Here is a 14,553-nt window from a genome sequence, read left to right on the forward strand (position 1 = left end):
GCGTTGAGTGGTATCATAAAGTTGTCGGTTATGGCATAGCAATGTATATTAGAGCTTTGGAATGTTGAGCAGGGCTTCTTATAGCTGGTAGAAGCCTAGAGCATCAACATTCCAATGTTTGTCCACAGCTGTTGCTGTGAACAAAGGCCTCACGGAGCGCGAAGGGATTTCAACCCCCATGGGCTCCGTGATGCCTTTGTTTTACATATTAGAACATTCTGCCCTCTAGGAGCAGAATGTTCGAATAGCCTTGGAGCCCTCCGTAGCGGGCTCGACCGGTCATTAAAGTCCTACTTCCTTGTTAAAGACCCTCGCCTTTGGCTCAGGCCTTTAACACTGGCGTATGCCTTTTATGGCCAGTAGAGCCCGCTATGGAGGGCTCTAAGGCTACAAAAAAAAATTGTTTGAAAGAGGCAAGACCCAAAGTCAGGCACTGCAGAGCTGGGCAAATAAAAGCCACACATGCAGCTCGTATGTTAGACTCCCAGATGCTCGCTATCTCAATAACTTTATCTTTCTTAAAATTGATGGTGCATACCCAAAGCCTGGCATAGTGATGTCTACACTCTCCTCTGGAAAATGAAACCAGCTTGAGGGTGTGACTGTACTTTTACATGCAAACCTTTTCTTTAAACCTGTTTCATAATCAGTTGCTTTTTTACTAGTAATTTACCCACACGCATCCTGTCTAGATATCCTATCTTTATATCCGTTTATATATTTACAGGTGCAGCGTAGCTTAATGCTGCAGGTGGCGTTCCTCTGCTCTCTCTTCACATGGATGTTTCTGATAATTATAGCCCCTTTATAGTTGGCGGTACTTAACACAGTCTTGTAGCTTCCAGCTGCTGTCCATAGCAGGTGTTCATACTAACCCAAATCATTGGTACTCAGTGTAACAACTTGAAAACAATAAAAGGCTCTCTGGACCCGCAGTAAATCCTACCTGTGACTGTAAGTTGCCTACGGATCTGTGCTCTAGGCTGTGAACCAACAGAGCTATTTTAGCAGCATTCTATTCTGTCTTGCGAATAGCCTTATTGGTTAAAAAATATCTGTAACTGGCTTCAAAATCCTAACTGCTGTGTGAAGACATGTTGAAGGACGGGTTTCTTTCCCTGTAAGCTACAGTGCAGGGTGCTTTGAGAGTTTCCATCGTTGTCCAAATCAGGCATAAAGACGACCCATGGACAGTAATTACAGAGCAATACCTTGTCTCCAGGCATTGCCACCGTTAGAGTAGAAACCGGTCAAAGTTTACACAAGGGTCAACCTTTGAGGGTTCACCTGGACGTGTTTCTGTCACTTAAGTTCTGGGGCTTTTTTCAGCGCAGAAGAAAGGGTTACAACTCCTCGTACAACGTTAACAGTAGAACTTATTTGTTTTTGTATGACCCCCCTAGAGCAACACTTAAAATTAAATAAAATGGACACATTGCTATAGTACTAATTTTCCTCAGTGAAGTGCCCAGTATTTTGGTGTCATGCAATGAAGTGTCAGGGATATAGTTCTAAAAACAATATGCACATTTGACTTGGCTATGCCCATCCTGTGACGAGGAGTGAAGTGCTGGTAACTTGGCAGGACCCAAGCAGTAAAAGCACCATTTATTAAATTTCATTTTATTCCTGGATTGCGTCACTCAGTCAACTGTTCATGACTTTTTTTTCTTCCAGTTTAGGTTCCAGTTTTGCTCAGTGATTGTGATTATGCCCAGATTAATTAATAAATGTATAAACAATATCCGCCCCTCCATGTCACTTTTGATATAACATTCAAATGTCCCAGAGTACTTGTGGCGGGATCGTTGCACACTAACTCTATGAATCTGTAGATGACCATGATCAGTTTCAAGGCCACAAATGGAGAAGTCTTTGCTTTACAGCGCAAAAGTGCATCAAACTTGCTGACCTTATGGTTCCGTTGGAAAAACGTTGGGTTTTCTCTGACCATTACTTTCCATTTGGCCATATTTAAAGGTTATTACCCATAAGGCTTGCCATGGTACACAAATATGTAATATTTGGACACACAAAGGAGATTAACCTGAGGACATGGCCATGGCCATTGGTTTTACAGACTACACAATGGTTTGCAGTTTGTAGATGTTAGCCAGAGAGCTCTGCTAATGCTATGAGCTTGCAGGATGATTTTTAGAGTAAGATACTACAACCATCATATATTACCTGGTCTAGGAGCAATAGCATTATGATCTCTGTTAATTTGTGGCAAAATGTCAGCTAGGTATCAACTGTAAAATATCCTGCAATATGTCTGCTGCCTCTGGGGTAAAAAAGATGTACATCGATTGAATGTGTTTAAAATATTTAGGTTGTAATGAAGGCTGACATAGGTCACCGTCCTTTTAAATATTTGTGGCGCCTAGGGATATGCTTTATACTCTGGCTTTTTTCATGGACGTATGGCATCTTTCTTCCTGGATGGGGCTGCATAGCTTATTCTGAAATATTAGCGTAGCACACGTTCTTACCATACACTGCCACATTATCGCCACATTATCATTGCACAGATCACTGTCCTGAAGCGCATAGTTTTCAGTTCAAGCTTTTACCATCTCGCCATATAACTGCAAATGTTATTCCTTCACTCACACCTTCTTTCCTAGACATCCTTCTAATGCTTATTTTTCACTTTTTATGTTCCTTCCTACATAGTTTATTCTAGTTCTAGTTCTGTGCCTGCTTATTTTCCTGCATAGTTCCCAAACTTTGGAATGGTCTTCTAACCCTCAGGTTACAGAGCAATTGGACAGCCTTTAGGAAGCAATTGGTGACTTGGCTTTGCTCAACCTAAATTGGCTTCACATGTCCTTGAATCAGTCTGACCGTTACTAGGGCACCCTTTCTAATACATATTAATTTATAATACTAATGGCAAATCAATTTGCATTTCTTATTCGATCTTGTTAGCGAAGGAAGAGGTGGCACACTATTGTCTTGCCAGGCATCTACTGTTTCCCATTCCATCCTGGGTGTTGGGAAATACTAGACTGTGTGGCCTTCCAAGGTGACACTACAGTTTCCTCTTTTAGGCAGCAAGGGACTGCAGCGGATACAAAATAGTCCTTCAGCTAGGGAAAACTACTTGCCTTTTTATGCCTTCCTTCACCTTATGGCAGGCTGCCCTGATCCTTAAAGCTATCAAATATACCCCCAAAAGGATACGAAGGGTTCATTTTGCGGGCTAGCAGCATTTCTTCTCACTTGGGTCTTCAGAATAGCTTTTGATTTTAAAATTGCAATGTGGTCCCTTAGGTGATAGCCTCATTCCTGTAGCAGGGTGAAGAACTGGTAACGGTTGGCTGCTATTTCCTCTCCAAGTCAAACACCTACCTCCTCTGGAACAAAATGATCCTCTCCACGTACTGCAATGAGGATAGAAGACCATAAAACTAGGTTTACTGATAAAATAGAGTTTTGTGTCCTAGAGACTATAGCTCCGAGCGTGGCATACCTTGCTTGGACAAAAGGTGATCCTAGGAAAAACCCTGCTTCATTGTGTCTCATTTCCGTCCTCTGCGAAAGTTGGCCCTGCTTAACAGGTTGCATTGCATTATTGAATGCATTATGAAGAAGTGGACTTTGACTTTAGGTTTGTGGCAAACCACATATTTACTACATGAAAGTGGCGTAGTGTCACTGGAATTCCTGTAGGCGTTCTTAGACCTAAAATACGAATCTCATCACATTACATTGTTAAATCTTGTTTATATCACAGTCCGTCTAGAAGAAAAATATTCCTTAGCCAGAAAGTCTTCCGGCTCAGAAAGATAATAGAAATATATATGTTCCCGCTTTTGCTAGTCCTATTTTTGGCTGCCTTTTTGATTCTTTGGACTGTTGTTTCCCTTTTCTTTCCTTTGATACATGGGTAAAGGAGAGGTTTGTATTCTCTTTCATCACTTCACAGGGAAAGGTGATACTGGCTTTCAGCTGTCACGCGATATGGTGTTTGGTGCACGCTTAAAGGTTGATGATTTCTATAAGCAGGCAAAACAGACCCGGAGCTCACACCACTATTGCTCGGCAAAAGGAGGCTTACAAATAATTAATGCAAACATAACGTCATTGTGGACTCCGCAGGGCCTAGATGTAGGATTAGTGCGCAGGGGGCCTCTAGACGTGCTCGCGCACAGCACGGGATGTTGCAAATGGCGGCCTACTTTGTGGAACCTTCTATTCGACGAGTATCAGTGGGGAGAAACGGCGCATTTGGTGGTTGTTGCGATGCTACATGATAGTCAAGGGCTAAGCGTGTATGATAGTTAAGGGCCAAGCGTCTGTCATTATGTTTTTGGATGCCTTTATACAGGTATATAAACCGGATAATTGTAAACGTTTTCCCCGTCCTAACTACTATATTGTCTTTTTGGGCGGGTCGAATCAATGACTGATTAAGAGATGTGGAAAGGCAGTAAAATCTTTTCAAACTGCAGACCCTTTTCAACCTTGTTGTTTATCTGCCGCTGAGAGGATTCCATGTCGCCCCCAGGACATCTGATTGCCGATAAGAGCACTGTTGACCCGGGAGGTTGACTTCTCCGGGTTGTTTTCCCGATGGCGTTCAGTGATAGATGGAGGGGGGTGGTTCCTGGTGGCTTTTGTTCGGGTCCCCTCGCATTCGGTCTCTTTATCTGCCCGTCATTAATCGAGTGGGCCTCTGCCGGTTCTCTGCGGTCTTCTTGGCCGCTGACAGAGATGCGTGTCAGCGAGCGTGTTGCTGCTTGTTTCCCAGTGGACCAGAACCCTGTCTTTGCTGAAAGATAGGAAACCTGCAAGGAATGTCTGGGTTTAAAAAAGCCCGGGACCGAGCAGAGCGGGAGGCTCGGGAGTTGCGAGAGGTGCAGAAACGAACGGGCAGACCTAAATGTGCCCGGCCCTTATCTGCCGTCAGCATCTGTGTTCGGCTCACATTAGCATCCGAGTACCTCGGTACTGTTTCCACCTTGGGCCTGAATTATTTATAACCTGTCGCCGCTAACACCTCTAATTAAGGGCGCGAGCCTCTGAAATGTACATTGGTTCGAGGTTTTTAAACCGGATGTTTGCAATCCTTGTATAGTCCACTGTCACTTCCAAAAAAGACGTCAACATGTTTTTGCAAAAGTAGATCGTATGCACGCTATCCCGTCAAGTTTGATGTTAGTCTTGGGGATCAGTTCCTTTTTGTGATGATGATGGGGGGGGGGGGGGTCGAGGTTGCGTTGCTTTAGAGCTAGATTATGAGCCAAAGCTCAATTTCGGCTCAGGCTTCCGTAGCCATTTTTTTGTCGCGATGCGCCCATCGCCAAATGCGCACTACGATCGTATGATAGTCACTATGCACTGTGGAGTAAAATAACAATATAGGTCAATCTAAGGAGATGATATTTCCAAGCTGGGAATGCAAAATGTATGCAGACCTTAACTTGTGCCATCATTGATTTGGGTCACATGAGTAGCTTTTTGGTTTTTCAGCCACATCCACGCTAACATTCATATAAAACTAAAGGGCCTCGTTGCCTGGAGAAGGAGATATGGCGAGGCGGCTAGAGCTGCAAACTTTGGAACTGGGCAACCAGGTTCGAGTCTGTCCGGCACCAGCTCAGCGTCCTGTGATTCTGGGAATATCACTTCATCTTCAGTGTCTAATAAATACATTGAACAAAGAAGTGACTGAGTAATGTAGTCTGATGCTCACATAAAGCGCTCTAATGCCCTGGCCTTGTTGGTACTTTATGAACGTGCAAACAACATAAATGTGTGTATTCTGATAGTGCTGTCATTCCAAATACATATCTTGGCTACATTTGCAGTTACAGCCAAAGAGGATATGCTTTGATATTCTTTGAACCTGCTCGGAAGGATTCTCATCCAGCATTAGGCACGTGCTCTTTTTTTGCCATTGAGCGTGCTTCTAAGTAGATAGTTTTATTGTGCATGCTAGCCCTTTCCTACACACATTATGATGACCACCTCATTCCAGTTCACTTCAGACACAAACTCCAGTCCTGGAGTGTTAACTTACAAATCTTTGATTTCAAGTCTTAGTCGAATTAGTTCAGAGGGAGTTAGACAAGATAACATCTAGAATTCATAAGACAGCCACACAAAAGTCCAGAAATGCAAACTGTGTCCTAATGACCTGTAGGGAGGTGTGATCACCCTACTGCACACCCGAGGCCTATTTTATTAACCAGCACCAGGCATGGTACACTGAAGCGAGCAAGGGTTTAGCAGATAGATACTGGTACGAATGTACGCGAATGTTTTCTCTTTGATGCCAGCCATTGTTCAACACTTTATGCTTTTTGAAAGCGTCCGTTGCATGCCTTATTCATGCTAACCTGGCAGTCCTATATGGAAGTCCAGGACGAATTACCTCTCAATTTAATATATAAAATTAAAAAAAAAATGCCAATTTAGCTTGAGGCCAAAAGACACCTGGCTTCATTGACTAGCATGCATAAGGACGTTTCAGATAGACGAATTGGAACCCAGAATTGTGCACTCTAATGCTCTGTCAACCTCCCCTGCCAGTAACTTATCTTGCATTTGAGTATAAAAAAAAGTTTGTGATCGTGGAAAAGGATTTCAGTAAATTGACGGCAGAGCTTGTGAAATCTTGCCTCGTTGAAGTGCAATTTACAGGACCGTGTTTTGTTTCCCAGAAGCATAGCATAACCTGTTTTTTTCTGGCTGGCGAATTAAGGCCAGGAGTCTAATTTGCTTAAATTTGGCACCACCTTCCTCTGCTTGCAGAGTGATGACTTTTTTTTTTTTAAACAAATCCAGTATTCCCCTAACTTGAAGTGGGAGGAATACTCCGCCGTTACCGTAAAGAAATGCTTTTCCAGTCATAGATCATGTAGGAAACAGAAGACGCTAGGCGTTTATTATAGATAAGAAACAAAAAAAATTAATTCTAGAGATAAGCAACACGTTTTCTGCGTTTTGGAATCTCAGACCAGTTTCTTTTTTGTAGCTACTATATTTCAGAATTGAGTTCCCTACTACTAAACGTGCATCATGGACAGGAGTTTGAGTAGCTTTGTATTTTGTAAGCTTGTAGAAGCTCAAGCAGTATGGTAACCTGAACGGCCCCACTCAACATTCCTTTTCTCTGTGTTACTTTTATAACACATGCATATATGTGTGTGTGTGTGTATATATATATATATATATATATATATGTGTGTGTGTGTGTATATATATATATATATATATATATATATATATATATGATTTTCATACTGGGTAATTGTGTGTTATGGTGCTTAATTGCCATCAAGGACATCTGGTGACATAAACCGATGGCCCAGTATTTTGTATGGGTCCTCAAAAACCATAAAATGATATTGCACGTTACCCAATATCTAAAGTTTTTTTACATGTTTATGTTGGGGTACTTTGCTTGAAAGGGAATTTTTTTTATGTTCAAACTGAAATGTTGACTGAAAATAGTAAGTGAAATACTAGGCTACGTTGTTTGGTAGACTGCTGTATAAAAGGAACAGCACTTCATTTTATAGTGACAACTGTAGAATTTTAAAAAGCTCACCTATAGTGGTGCTAAAGAAAAAAAACATGCATTTTGTCTGTAGAAGGCGGACGTCGTTGAAGATGTTTTCTTTAACGTGTGGCTAATAATGGACTTATATTGGAATTGAAAAGGTTAGGTTTTCTTTACCTTTCGTGAATGTATTGTAGATAATGCAACAGAGCAATGGTGCTGGGGCCATTGGAATTATGATATTCTGTGGCTGCAGTATTTATCAAACAATTATGAAATTGTCACACTTGCCGCATTATTTGAAGACTTCACTGAAAAGTGTTTCTAGGTGGAATGGCTCAAGTTTAAACTGCCAGTGAAAGTGTGGCTTAATTTGCCTTTTCTTGTTGTGTACTTTAGATGACTGTCTTGAATATTTTAGTCCTCCATTGCTGCATCAATTATCTTAATGGCCAAAAACAATGTTAAAGCTGTGCAGAGCGGTTTGGGGGCCATTATTATGATGTTTAAAACCCTAGATCACGGGCATCTGTGAACTCCTTTCCTTATTTTACGGTTTCTTGTTAAATATGGGTTGTTGCGCTACTTCATTATTGTGCACTAAAACACTCAAACAAGTAATATACACTATATATGCAGATGTTTAGCCTGTGATCTATTTTGTCTGGCATTGTAGTTGGGTGGAGTGGGACCATGAGTCACAAGGGCAAAGCCTTGACTGGGTTCATGATATCCCTCTCCCCTTCCCTCAACAAAGGTGATAAATAGAAAACATATTACACTCTGCATATATGCACACAGGGTTTGTCATTGCATTGTCATGTGTATTTGTTTTTTAAAGCTGTTTAATCAAAATCATGATGTAAAGGTTAAAATTGAACAGTAAGGTAACATTACACAGAGGAGCCATCATGGCTGTTAGTTGTTTACCTGCATAAAGTCCTTGTAACATGCCTCTGTGAGAGATACTAATACTTGCTTAAATGTGCTGTATTGGTGTAGTTCTACATTTCATGTGTATTTGGATTATGCACCTGAAGTAAGTAAAGAATTTAGTCCAAGAAAATCCTGTATTCACTACTTTTCATGGAAAAATTTCACTTAATTATGTCACGTCACGTCACATAACTTATCCAGTATTTGGACACTTATTGAAAAGGTGAGATGTTTTCATGAGATCTAGCGAATAAATGATTCTGTTAGCGTAAATAGTATCTTTGTTTATTGCCTCAATGTAAATATGAATCTGCTCTTTGGCTAACAAGGCACTCCTAACCAGATCTCACATCTTGAATGCCTGAGCTAAAATAGGTACAGTGAAGAGAGTTTTTCAATTTAACCAGTCTGTTAATAGGAAGGCAAATGGACGTGTGCATTTCACTGCCCGTTATGGGTTTCAGCTCCATAAATACGATTGGTGCTTTCAGAAACTTGCAATGGACTGTGCTGTGGGTGGAGATTCTAATAGTGCTTGCCATTTGCAGGATGATGATCCATTACTTTTATTAAAGCGGTCACGTTTGGAATGCACACTGTTATTTGGGTCTCTGGGGCACATGGGCTAAGTGACCAGGCGAAGAAGCTTTAAATAGCTAGATGAAATCTCTTTATTTTTGGTCCCCCTCAGGTCCGAGATGCAGGTGCTGTGGGTAGGGTGGATTCTGTATTTGGGGAGTTCATGTGCTGCTGCTCACACCTATACATTGAAGCCATCTTTTTTTCTTCCAATAAATCTGCTCTGATTTGCTGGATTATGTCCTGGCCTTTGTGAATTGTGGCCAGCAATCCAGCCTGTCTGACAACCCCATCGGATGCGAAATAATGATTAGTTCTAAATGACTAGTGCAGTGCATGGAAGTACCAACAAGGAGATGATTTGATAGACCGTACCAGAACCCTCTTCCTCCTCCCTGCCCCTGATCCTGCTTGACTCCTTTGTAGGCTCGCACAGACTCAACAACCACATGCTGCCTCACACCCTGGAAACCTGCAATGACCTTTCCTGCACAGTCCGGCAATGGTTAGTACAGATTGGAAATGCAAGATCCCAGACACTCCTCATCTCCTGTGAAGCATAGGTTCTATCCGCTCCCCCATCCTCTTGCCCCTCTTTTTAAAAACCCTATGATCCCATCTCACTGACATCATAATCCCTTTTCACTGACCTCGTGGCCAATCAGTATACCAACAGTTACCAGGTTTACCGTGACATCTTCTCGACCAGTGATGCTCAATCAATCAAAACCTGCCTCAAACGAATTCGGAAGCGGATCTGAGGTACCTAGCTAAAATTCAGTCCATCAGACTGAATTCCTGTTCACTAATGGCTGCAGACAACCACAGATTCAAGTCTGAGTGGCAGACATGAATTCACCAGCTGAAAGACAATGCAGTATTGCTTGGATTCACCCTTGACAGAGACTTGACATTCAAAGAACACATTGCCAGATAACCTCCAGAGCATGGCCCCATCTCCGCTTCCTGAAGAAAGTGTCATCCTTTTCTTTCAGATGCTGATCTCAAGAACAGAACTGCAAGCTCTGAATCTTTCACTTCTGGATTGAGGCCATGGTCTCCCAAGCATTCTACAAACTGTGGCACGGCTCTCTAAGGGCATTGAGAAGTTCAGCACTTCACTCTGGCAATGACAGAACAACAAAAAGGTCGCGATCATCTTTTAACCACATAGCTGCTTAAGAGTTTCCCCTGCTGTGCTGGACAGCAACGAAAACGGGTGTGGTCATGACTAGCTCTGCTCATGAGCACCTGAGAGGTACATGCCATGACGAACTGAGCTCGTCATGAGCATGGAAGGGGTTAAGATGCTATGGGCATCAGCAAACAGCACTATGGGCATCAGCAAACAGCACGACACCAGGAACCATGACACCGCTAGATTGCAGGCAACTAAGTTTAAGAAGACAACAACCAGAAGCCTGGCCTCCTGTCTATGCTCCCAATATCTAGATGAACAAACCGCCCATCAACATTAGAACTGCACCAACTCTGCTGCTGTTCAGGGCGCCGTACCATCCCCCACCCTCTCACTCTATCTTGCCCCTCCCCCCCAAACCCACCCAAAAATCCTTATCTGTAATCTCTTCATTTGAATCGTAATTTAGGTGGGGGTTTCTCATTTTCACTGCTTTTTTTGCTTCCCAGCTGGGTCTACACTACTACTAGCATCCCACTACATCATATCTTTCAGTTTTTCTTTCATTTGTCCCACAAGTATACCTTCTCTTCTCCAAATCTTAAGGCATTATATAGAGGCGGTTTTTTAATGCAGTTAATGTCAGTTTTCCACCTGAAAGCCACAAATCGTGTAAGAGTGCAAAATCACTGTAATGAAGCATTTTATTCCTCCGCTAATTCTGTGCAGATTGTGTTAAGTTCTTTACAGAAAAGGATGTGTTCAACTTAATATTGTCCAGTGGTTGCATAGTATATTGTACATGTGTTTGTTACTAAAAAATAACCTAAAAAACCTGAGCGCTGCAATGGGTGCTCTGAGCGTCTTACATTTGAAGGATTTGAGAGCCAGTTCAACACTATCTCTCCAGGTAATTTTGGAAATAAAAATCTGTTGGAATTGTGTTCTTGAGCACTGTAAAAAAAAAAATGGTTGCATCAGCCACCCGCAGTAGATGGAGCCTGTTCTGGCAAAATGCACAACAGTGATCATCCACATTGTTGTCTCTTGATAGGTGTCGGATGGTTAGGATGCTACTTGTGTCTTGATAAGGCAAGACACATTGGTAATTAGCAAGTTTACCAAGTGTTATATTGCTTATTTGTGTATGATTTTCTGCCACTTTAATGTTACCTTAAAATGTTGAGCGAAGCGTGGCGGCTTGCAGAATAAATGCTCATGTAAAGTGCTCTGATACCCAATATCTTCGGGTCCAGTTCCCGCTATATGAAACTCTAAAAATAAAAAATATAAAAGATGGATCAGGTGGGAGGGCAAGGTTAGAAGGAACGAGGAAGGAGTCTTGTGCGTTGGGTGGTGCCCCCCTCCCAAAAAAACACAAGAAGCACCACAATAGAGTGATGATTTGTTGACTAGCGAGCCTTAGGTGTCTAATTGACAAGTAGGGAGGGTAAAAGTGGTGTAGGTGGGATCATGATGGAGGAGGAGGCAGAATTTGTACAGTTAGTGCCTGAATGCATCGTGATTTTAAACACTGTCTAGATTATGGGTATCGCTTATCAGGGATGTTGTCTCATATCTACAGGTGTACAGCAGTTATTTTTGTTTCTTTTTTTATTCATTGATTCATAACTATGTAATATGGATCCCCATCATGTTACAACTTTCAATGTTATTTTGAGACTCCACTTTATAAATTCCATTTTTGCTTGACTTTCAGGCGAGAAACCATACAAGTGCACGTGGGACGGCTGCGACTGGAGATTCGCTCGCTCAGACGAACTGACGCGCCACTACAGAAAGCACACCGGGGCGAAACCTTTCCAATGTGCAGTGTGCAACCGAAGTTTTTCACGCTCTGACCACCTGGCTCTACATATGAAGAGGCACCAGAATTGAGTTGGACTCTTCCAATGAGGCCCCCCTCCCCCGTATCTATGCAATTTCGCTTTACTGCCTCATAACTGAAATAGACAGTATGTTGCTATATCCAGTTGGGAAGGACATTGCCACCTGCAAGAGGCACTGGAAGAAATGTAAAACTGGAAGTGTTTGTTTATGGGCGAGATGAGACTGGAACAAAATTCAAATGTCATCCGTCCTCTGAGAGCATCATTTCTTGGGTCTCCTGTAAAACAACCTTGTCAGCCGGTTTTGTCTCATTACACATATTTACATCTCAACACACTACAGCGTTACGTTTACTTTTGTGATGTTATGACCAAAGCACCGCTCTTATTGTGGCAGTGTTTGGTAAATGCAGAGGGGTCACGGACAAATGCACGCAAAGGACAAGCCATGGTGCCCTGATCATTTTTTTTAAAACTCAAATAATGTACATTACTTGATATGTATAGGCAGACTTTTTTTATTAAATGCTGCAGAAATGGTAATGTAAATATACATTACACCAGTATAAATTCAGCCACGGAACAAAGTTTATGCTCACTTACCTGCATATTTTTGCTCTTGCAGATGTTTTACTTGTGACTGTGCAAGCCGAGTTAACTTGCGTGTGGCACATCTGAACAATCATGTTTCCAAATATTCAAAGGGCTACTGAAAACAAAGGAGCTTGCGATCCGCATATGTTTACCTAGGAAACCTGGAACGCACTGACTGTTGTGAAGGAAGGTTGCATATCAAAGTTTGCGCAGCTCAGCACACAGCAAACTGTGGGGTTCATATCCCAGGAAGGGTTGTTTATAGAGTGTTTACCAAAGCCGAATGTATGATAAGCTAATTTATGTTGCCTACATAGAAATATTGTAGGAGGAACCAAGTGAGTTTTGGGAAGACTTATTATGCTCTGTGTCGGTTTGCTTGAACAGTGGACTGACCATGTTCGGTCTCAGAATCGCTATTCGGCAAAAATAATTTGTGGTCTGCTGTTCCTGAATCAATAGCCTTTTTAGTCAGGAATAGCATGGATCCATTATGGGGTTCCCATATAAACTGAAGGACCACATTTGCTAACAAATCCTCTGTTTCTTGTGGTCTTAGATTTTTGGCTTTAGGAAATGAATTGACACATCATCCTCTGCCTGGCATGTAAAGCAGTGTATCGTAACATTTTAGTTTTTAGCTATCCCATAAACCTGCTCTCTAATGATTGGGATGGAAAGCGGTGTATCGTAACATTTAGTTGTTTTTTAGCTATCCCATAACCCTGCTCTCTGAAAACGAGGGCAAGACAATTTGCACTTGTTCATCTTTTTCTTTCATGAGAATCGCTCGAATGAGGTTTTGGCCTACTGGACGACATCTTTTTGGATCGGATTGGATTCAGATGTGTCTTACTAGAAAAATGGTAAAGCTGACCTTTCGGCCATAAGCTTCTCCCACTGCTTGGTAACTAGGCTTTGAGAGACCAGTTGATTGAACTTCATTCCCCAGAGCTGTTAAGTGAAAATAAGGGTTGCAACCCCCAGAAATTAGGATCCGTGGATGATGCATTTTTATGCGGAGTAGAGTCCTAAGAATATTTTCATTAAAAACGAAATATTTCCTTTTCTATTCTAGTGCCGATGTGATTTGTATAATCACTGGTAGAGTTAGGTAAATGACGCAGTAATTTACTCAAATTACGGTGCATAGTTTATTAATACATTATACATGCAATAACAATGCTATTCAGAACTTCAGATATCATTTATGGAAGTGTAATACGACCTACAAACTGTGATGCTGTGGGTAACAAAAAGGGTAAAATACCAAGAGTCTTGAGAGACCCTCATTTTTAATAAGCATCGTTATTTCATTGTCTTTATTTATTTTGTGGTTTACGGTAGTTTTTTTGTTTTGTTGATGCTATTTTTACTTCTAATAAATTATAGTATTTTTTTGTTATATTCTAGCTACGTGGCGTTTTAAAAACAAAATGTAAATATTTGACATGTTGTATATTTTTTTTGTAAGAGGCTTCAAAATGTTTATAAATGGAAATGCGTGTGGAAAATGTTTGCTGTTTTGCTTCTGTCTCTTTTCTTTATTTTTTTATTGTAATACTGTCAATGGAAATGTGGAGCAAACAGCTGTATAGTTTTTGACTTGTTTTCTGAGAGACTGAAATGATTTACACTATATTGCAAATGTTTTTGAAAAATAAACCTAAGTGCCTAAATAATTGGTGACCCGTTGCTCTGCATTTCCGGTTGCAGTTTCCAGGGTACAGGAAGACCATGGGCTTCCAAGGCCATCAGCTGATGTCTTATCTCCGAATCAGCGGTGGGGTTAGGATTTGGCAAGGCAGGATTTGCTTTCTTATTACAGACTGCAGGGATATTTGTTTCCTTCAACTGGAGCCTACATGATGTCAGCAGTGCAAGTCATTTTCCTGTAACTGTTCAATTTGGTCTCTGGCTCTAGAAGGCCATCAGCACCAATC

General features: G+C 41.6%; 1 protein-coding gene across 2 annotated transcripts in view; it reads left to right on the plus strand.

The window, feature by feature from the left end:
* Positions 1 to 14,292, plus strand: part of KLF5 (KLF transcription factor 5) — a 33,871-nt gene extending 19,579 nt beyond the window's left edge. For both annotated transcript variants that reach the window (XM_078657425.1, XM_078657426.1), the window contains exon 4: positions 11,887 to 14,292. In XM_078657425.1, the coding sequence (XP_078513551.1) occupies positions 11,887 to 12,065 (179 nt within the window). In that variant the 3' untranslated portion in view covers positions 12,066 to 14,292. The remainder of the gene's footprint in view (positions 1 to 11,886) is intronic.
* The last annotated feature ends 261 nt before the right edge of the window (positions 14,293 to 14,553 follow it).

The sequence above is a fragment of the Lissotriton helveticus genome, chromosome 8 (genome assembly GCF_964261635.1).
Source record: "Lissotriton helveticus chromosome 8, aLisHel1.1, whole genome shotgun sequence".
Classification (NCBI taxonomy): domain Eukaryota; kingdom Metazoa; phylum Chordata; class Amphibia; order Caudata; family Salamandridae; genus Lissotriton; species Lissotriton helveticus.